Below are 8,118 nucleotides of genomic sequence, written 5' to 3' on the forward strand. Positions count from 1 at the left end.
GCGGAAAGCCGGCTCTGAGTTTGTTTTGCCGAGGAAAGGAACCTATTTTTTTCCTGCAAGAAAATCGTTAGCTATGGAGCTGCTAGGACCGCCCAAGAGACTGGGTTAACCCTTTCCCACCCGGGCTGCAAGGGAACGTATCCTCTCTGTACGACAAGCGCGTCGGGGGCGGTAGTGGCGACAGTGGAGGGGTTAAAGGGGCGGGGCCAGAGCATGCGGGGGCGAGTTGTTAGCCTGGGTGTCCTTATTTCATCCCCGCAGGCGGAGGTGGCAGGAGCCGGTTATAGGATTCAGCCCCGGCCATGCGGAGCAGGAGCAACTCCGGCGTGCGGCTGGACGGTTACGCCCGGCTGGTGCAACAGACCATCCTGTGCCACCAGGTGGGCGAATGCGCCATCCGTTGGATACCTGCCTGTCTGTCCGCGTGGGGGAGGTCATCTGGGGTAGCTGCCTGCTTGGGGCTTGGTCGGTACCCCCTCCCCCTTCTGATTCTTCCCCCTCGGAGACCTGGAAAAGACGCTTCGGGTGGGAAAGTGTCGTTTCCGGGCGTTACTGGACCGGGCTCCTTCGCCTGCAGCTCCCGAACGGCTTGTCGCTCACTCCGTCCTTCGTCTGCCTCCCTGCTTGAAGCTCTTGGGTCCTCTGGGGACTACGGAGCACAAGAGCCCGCAGGAAAGGCGTCAAGCAGTCTCGGTTCCTTACAGGAGAGCTCCGCGAGGGCTCCAGGTCTCTGAGGGCCAAGCGAGGCGCTGTACGAGGCAAACACTCGGTCTTGCTTCTTGGCACTGAGCCCCGGCCTCGTAGGCGCTTTTGCAGACCCAGATCGCCTTCGCTAGGCTTGGGCAAGATGCGGGTCCTGCCGTGTAACCTAGGCGGGAATTCTTTCTTGCCAAACTGGTGCGCAAGTTACTATTAATATCTGGTAATAGTCCCACACCTACACCGGCCATTCTCTCGGATGGCTCGTTTTTAGAAGTTGGGCTATGCAACTCCCCCCCCCACCTCCGGTCTGTTTGTCATTCCTCTTTTGGAAAAGGGGAAGCATGGAGTATTCCTGATGGAGCACGAACCCGATCTCATGCATGGCCCCGGAATGCCTTCGCTGCACATATGAGTGACCTTCATAAATGTGCTAGTTATAAGAGAACTAAAGGAGCAAGTGCGGGAGCGAGAGGGAAACAGGAAGAAATCCAAGAGGTCAGAGAGGTGTGCTTCAGGGAAGGCTTTGATACAAAGACTCCATCTAAGGAGGATACTAAGGCCTGACAAAGACTCCATCTAAGGAGGATGCTAAGGCCTGCTTCGGAGCTGGCTCCCCTTGCTCTTCCAGTGTTGGGTTTTTAAGCTATTCAGCAAGCACTGAAGTCAGCAAGCACGTGAAGGGGATCTTCTTATGTGTACCTGATATTCATTATTATTATTTCCTGGGAAAGTGCTTCCTTTGCTATAGTCATGTATTACATTGGTGGTGACATTCAAACTTCAAATCCAATGCAGCTTTATTGGCTTGTTTGTGGTTATGCAGCATTTCACAAACGAAAGCCATTTGGGAGTAGTAGTTGAGCACTGATCTGCAGGTAGATTCAAGTGGTGCCTGTCAGGCAGTTGATATATTTCACCAGAATTCCAAATTCTCCCATGTATGTGGACTGACTTGGACAATAGTGACCTAGGCAGAGCAGTGCTCTGACCTGGTATAAAGTGGTTGTCCATAAATGCTTTGTTGGAGTTTGTTACCTGCCTTCTTCTACCATTGAAGCTAAGTGGTATACTTCTGTGGCACTGCCACAGGAAGTGGTAGCGGCTACAAGCATGGACGGCTTCAAAAGGGAATTAGATAAGCATATGGAGCAGAGGTCCATCAGTGGCTATTAGCCACAAGGTATAGATAGGGACTCTGGGGCAAGTGATGCTCTGTCATCTTGGTGCTTGTGGGGACAACAGTGGGAGGGCTTCTAATGTCCTGGCCCCACTGGTGGACCTCCTGATGGCACTGGTATTTCTGGCCACTGTGGGATACAGAGTGTTGGACTGGATGGACCTTTGGCCTGATCCAACATTGACATATTTTATGTTCTTATGTTCTTATGACTGAAGAGGTGTGTGTACGTGCACATGTGCATGTAATAAAAAAAACCTGCTTCCATCCGATTTTACTTTGCCCGCCCCTGTCCCCAATACTGCCATGATGCTCACTGTGTAGCCTTGGGCCAGTCCCAGATTCTCAACCTCACTTACCTTCCAGGGTTGTGGGGAAAGAATGGGGACAGGAGAACTATATATATCACCTTGAACTCCTTGGAGGAACAGTGAGATAAAAGCAGATAAATGGGGCCGGCAGCACACAGCAGTGAACAATATAACAACTTAAGTATGTAGGTCATTCCTATACTGATGAATTTTGGCACTGCCTAATCCACAAGCTACAGCGAGGCAAAGCCCCCCCTTTCCTACCAATGTCTGCCTGTCTGTAAAAAAGGATACTGGTGCTTTCATCTTGCCCTCTGCAGAGGCTGTGGCTTCTGGCCTTCTCTTTCCAAGAGGGGCCTGTCCCAACCTGTATCCCCAAACTCCTGACTTGAAGTTCAGACCAGGCTGAGGGAATGGAGGAGCTGGGGATTCTCAGCTTCCGGCAAGACCAAGAGAAAGGAGCGTCTGACTGGGCATTTATGTAAGAAAAGCCAAAGCTGCTGTTTACAGCCAGGAATGTAGCACCCTCCCCCCCCCCCCGTTGCAAACTCAATGTGCTTGGCTTGCTGTCGGTTCCTGTGAGCAACATACGTGGTTCCTCCTGGCTGAGATCCACACAAAGATCATGATCTGCCTCTGCATGCTGGTAAAGCAGAGAGGGGCTCTTGCAAAGGGGAGGGGGGTTGTTCCAGAGCAGTCCCCTGCTGCTTGGCAGGAGGGTCAGTGAAGGGAACAAAGACAGTGCTGGCATGGTTTTAGGTTTAATTATCTTTTCACTCACATTGGGCATATCTGATGCTTGCCTGGCCTGTATTATCTGCTTGGCAAGCATTTGGGATCCCAGTATGAAACAGAAGAGAATTCTCCTCTAATAGAAATTGGTCCCCTCCTGTCTGCGTACACTCAAAACCTCAAATGTTCTTGCCTTGCTTACAGAACCATTACCATTTATGTTGAGTTAATGAAGTGATATTTGTAGGGTTCTCCCCCCCCCCCCGATTTTCTCCCTCCATCTAGGAAATTTGTCTCCTATCTATTCCCGCCCTCATCTAGGATTATCTAGGAAATAGTCCCTGCTGATACCAGTCTTGTGTGGGCCACTGATGTATCTTAAATTTGCAAGAGGGACTCCTCATGATCTCTTGTCCAGGAGTGACTGATTTCTATTCAGTTATCCTAAATTTGCTCTTTTTCTTAAGAACACAAAAAACAACTGGCTGAGTCACACCAAGATCCATCTGGTCCAGCTTTCTTTGTAAGAGTCCAAAAAGTCAGAACACCGTGATCCACCAGAAACTGGCTGCTGAATTGTAAGCTTTCCCTGACCTGCTGCTGGTCCACTGGGACTGGCAATGGGTCACCGCACTTCCCTGCCTCCTTAGCGTGACTGTGGCATGGAAGAGACTTCCCCAGCTCCCTTGCCAGGCACATAACTAGCCTTTTTGTGATGCAGTTGGCTTAAAGGTACTCAGGGTAAACCCATCAATGCAGGGTGTCCTGGCTGTTGTAAACGCCTCCACAGTCAAAGTGTTGCAGACTTACTTTTTCAACAACAATTTATTAGTACAGTCATTGACCAAATATGTAAAAGAACCAAAAAGACATCAGCCAGTAAAACAGTAAAATGCATACAGACGCTATCCAGAATATCAAACATTAAAATGTTAGGAATAAAATTAAAATATTATTAGATAATTAAAAAACTCTATTTAAGTACAACATTCACTATCTAAGACTTTTTCTTTGTAATGAAAGCTAAACATTCAGAGGAGATGCTTGGAAATTAGATAATTAAAAAACTCTATTTAAGTTCAACATTCACTATCTAAGACTTACTTTTTCTTTGTAATGGAAGCTAAACATTCAGAGGAGATGCTTGGGATAGCCCGAGGGGAACAATCCTGCCTCTGCAGCTGCAGCCCAGGTTGTAGGATGCCCTTAGAACCTCTGTGGCCATCTGGAAACCTCAGCTTGCTAGTGTTGCTGTGAGGCTGTATGTCTTTGAAAGCCATGGTCTCTCTCTCTCTCCCTCCCTCCCTCCCTGCAGAATCCAGTGACAGGGTTGCTTCCAGCCAGCTGTGACCACAAGGATGCCTGGGTCCGGGATAATGTCTACAGCGTCCTGGCAGTTTGGGCACTGGGTTTGGCGTATCGTAAGAATGCAGACCGTGATGAGGACAAGGCAAAGGCCTATGAACTGGAGCAGGTAGGGCTGGGATGGGCTTCTTGCAGTTTGCCCTTTGGCAAGAAGTAGTCGAAGTTCTGCAGGGGGAGGTGATGTTGTATTGATTGCCCTGTGCAGGATGTGTTTGCGCAGAACGGTGCCATTGCAAAGAATTCCCTGGTACTGAGAGATGTCAGCAACATTCCAACATCTTGTTTTATTTGTTTGCTTCATTTATACCCTTCCTTTCTCCTTAGTGTGGACCCAAAGTGGTTTATATTGTTCTCTTCTCTATTTTATCCTTGCAACAACCCTGTGAGGTAGATCTTCTCATATATTTTTTCCTCCAGTGCCCTTTTCGGGGGGAGGGTTGAGTTGGAATGTTATCTTCTGATCAGGAATGCTTGTTTACCTGAGTTGCCCTGTGCAAAAGTTTCAACAGCCAGCCGTTCAGAAGAAGAAAGTACTTGTCCTAACCACTGTGATCACAGGAATTGCCATCTCTGTGTCTTTTTGTCCACACAAGGGTGTGCCCTGTCATGGTTTACTTGCAGTTAGGAGTACCTGTATGAGGCAGGCCTTGACAGGTGTCTGACTCTAGAATAATCTCCCTGAGCAATTGGATGAGAGCAAAACACCTCACTGGGTTCAAGTGATAGTTGGATAGGGAAATCTTGGCATTACTGTTCCAGTGCCTCCGTTGGAAGGCAGAAAGGCACCCCCCACCTGCTTTGGACTGTATTTTTTTCTTTTAACTTCTTGCGCTTGTGGCTGCTCCCATGGGAGACAGTATGTGGGCTGCTTATTTTGGTGCTTTGGACTGTATTTTTTTCTTTTAACTTTGCTTCTTGTGCTTGTGGCTGCTCCCATTGGAGACAGTATGTGGGTTGCTTATTTTGGTGTAGTGGTAAAGAGTGGCGGACTCTAATCTGGAGAATCAGGTTTGATTCCTCAGTCTTCCACATGCAGCCAGCTGGGTGACTTTGGGTCAGTCACAGTTCTCTCAGAGCTCTCTCAGCTCCACCTACCTCATAGTGGGTGTCTGTTGTGGGGAGAGGAAGGGAAGGAGATTGTAAGACGCTCTGAGACGCCAAGTGAAGGGTGGGGTATGGATCCAACTCCTCCTCCTCCTCCATATTTTTATGCCACCTTTCCTCCTGATCAGGGCCCACAAGGCAGTATGCATAAAAACATTTAAAAAATTAGGAATACATAAATGATAAAATGATAAAATAATTCAAACACCTAAACAAACAACACTCGAGGGAGGGCCAGTGCCTGTTTTTGGGGGTATGCCAGGTGGAACAAAAAGGTCTTTACCTGCTGGTGAAAGACACTGATAGAGGGAGACAGACAAACCTCCCTGGGGAGGGAATTCCAAAGTAATTTTCATCCAGTGTTCTCTGGTACAAGGAAGGGATTATGCAGGAGTGGCATGAATTGGCGTAATGACCTCTCTCTCCTGCTTGCAGGGACAAGTACGTACTTCTGGTGTGCAGGCAGGAGTCCCTTGACCAGACCTGCACCCTGGGGATGTGGCAGACACTCTGCCCCAGCAAAGGCCTTTGGGCCCTCAGATTGCCAGAATTATCAAGTGCCCTGGACATTACCCTTTCTTCCACAACAACTGTAGCTGGCCTGCCCTGGGCTGTTGTAGCCCAGCAAGTAAATGCCATAGAGAGCGTGAGCCCCAGCTCTGGTTACAGCCTGGGCCTTGCAAAAGGTCACCGGCAAGCTGCCTTTGCTGAGCAAGCGCTCCAGCCCTCTGGAATGTTTGCAAGCGGCTCTTCTCCCTTTCCTCTCTGCAGAGCGTGGTGAAGCTGATGCGAGGCGTCTTGCAATGCATGATGAGGCAGGTACGGTCTTAAATCTCCACCTGTTTTATGGGGACGATGGGGGCGTCTCCAGCACTCACGACCTGGCTGAGCAAAGTTCCTTCCCCATGTACAATCTGGCAGGCTTTTGTTCTGATCCTTTTGGATCCTGGGATGGTGGTCTGGCAAAAATGATGCCCTCTTCTTGGCTGCTCAAGGGCTTTTGTGCCTGCTGCTGCTGCGTCAGCCACACTCATGTACAAAAGAACACCTGTGGCGTAATGTTGTCTGCCTGAGACATTCTCTTTGGAGGCTGTGTCCAGGTATCTCAGTCTGCAGCATCACGGTCTTGGAAACTGGCCCTTCATTAACCAGAATCCCAGTCTATCAGATTTTACTCTATGGAGGTTTTTCTGCCCTCTTCTGGGCATGGAACAGGGGTCACTGGGGGTGTGGGGTGGTATTTGTGAATTTCCTGCATTGTGCAGGGGGTTGGACTAGATGACCCTGGAGATCTCTTCCAACTCTATGATTTGAAGCCTCAAGCTGTGCACTTGCTGATCTTCACCTTGGTAACTGATGCAAGAAGCACGGTTGACTAAGGGCTGCCTCCTGGTGGAGCTGCCTTGTGCCATTCTGTCCTGTCCCACCCACTTCTCCTTCCTTGGGCCACCCTTGAAGGGAAAGTTCACCAGTACGTTTTGCAATGGGATCTTTCAGGTGGACAAAGTGGAGGTTTTCAAGTACACCCAGAGCACCAAGGACTGCCTGCACGCCAAGTACAACACCAGCACCTGTGCCACTGTGGTAGGTGACGACCAGTGGGGTCACCTGCAGCTGGATGCCACTTCCCTGTTTTTGCTCATGTTGGCTCAGATGACAGCCTCAGGTAAGGCATCCTTGTCATTCAGTCTGCAGTGCAGCTGAGACTGAGCTCAGTTGACTTTTTTTCCCCTTGGTCAGGTGGGGTTTTCATCCCCCTGTGGCTGGAGAGATGTGTTGCCATCACAGATGCCTTTGTACATAATTCTGAGAGTTTTCTCTTCTCTCCTTCTCTTTCAGGGCTTCACATCATCCACAGCCTGGATGAAGTCAATTTTGTACAGAACCTCGTCTTCTACATTGAAGCAGCTTACAAGACTGCTGTGAGTCCTCTTCTATGAATGGCTTGGGTTGGCACAAGCTTTTCTGAAGGTTGTAACTGGTGGTACTGTGCGGTTGCAGGGTGACAGCTGGTGCAGTTTGGGTCCCAGGCAGGGCTGTGTTCATTCTTACACCTGCAGGTATATTGGCCAAATGAGGAATTGGTTAGTTGGTGATGGAATGTTGGCATGATGAGTCGAAACTTTTCTTTTTTTTGACAAAATCAAGATTGTAGCCCCCATGGCTGGGGGGGGGGGGCAGGGAGACATGGTATGTGTCTGATGGAATCCCAGGTTTGATCTCAGTCTCTTTGCCATTCTCAAGTATGGTGAACTTTTCAAGGCAAACTCAGGATTTGTGGCTGTGCTTGCTTTGCAAAGTGGCATTGAGAGCGCAGGATTTGTGTGTGTGTTGGGTTTCTGTCTGTAGGCTTGGCTGTGATCACGGCTGTGAGTACAATGTGGGAAGGCTGGAAAAATGCCCCCAGGTCTGTAAACTCCCCCAAATCTCTGTTTCAGAGGGCAGAGCAGCTGCATGCTGGATCTGGTGGTAGCACCTGCTTGCTGTCACTGTGCTGCCAAGATGCATCTCCTCTATGTGGACGGGTTCCAGAGCAGATGTGGTGACAGATTTAGCCTTGCAGATAGGCAGGGGGTGGCCAAATGATCACTTGTGATTGCCCACCCATCGCCTTTGCTTGCTGCCCCCAATGGGGTGCTGTCCTGGCTCTTAAATCCTGGGGCTGGGACCCTTTGTTGCCTGGCTGCCTTGTTCTTTGCACCCACAAGGCAAGAGCAGCCTGGCATT

The 8,118-nt window shown here is 49.6% G+C and overlaps 1 protein-coding gene across 1 annotated transcript in view; it reads left to right on the forward strand.

Moving 5' to 3' along the window:
• The first annotated feature begins 248 nt into the window (after positions 1-248).
• Positions 249-8,118, forward strand: part of PHKA1 (phosphorylase kinase, alpha 1 (muscle)) — a 32,723-nt gene continuing 24,853 nt past the window's right edge. Inside the window, exons 1-5 of the mRNA XM_015409013.1 lie at positions 249-380; positions 4,238-4,396; positions 6,163-6,210; positions 6,889-7,057; positions 7,231-7,313. Of these exons, the coding sequence (XP_015264499.1) occupies positions 303-380; positions 4,238-4,396; positions 6,163-6,210; positions 6,889-7,057; positions 7,231-7,313 (537 nt within the window). The 5' untranslated portion in view covers positions 249-302. The remainder of the gene's footprint in view (positions 381-4,237; positions 4,397-6,162; positions 6,211-6,888; positions 7,058-7,230; positions 7,314-8,118) is intronic.

The sequence above is a fragment of the Gekko japonicus genome, unplaced genomic scaffold (assembly GCF_001447785.1).
Source record: "Gekko japonicus isolate JY-2015 unplaced genomic scaffold, Gekko_japonicus_V1.1 scaffold19, whole genome shotgun sequence".
In the NCBI taxonomy this organism is placed as follows: Eukaryota; Metazoa; Chordata; class Lepidosauria; order Squamata; family Gekkonidae; genus Gekko; species Gekko japonicus.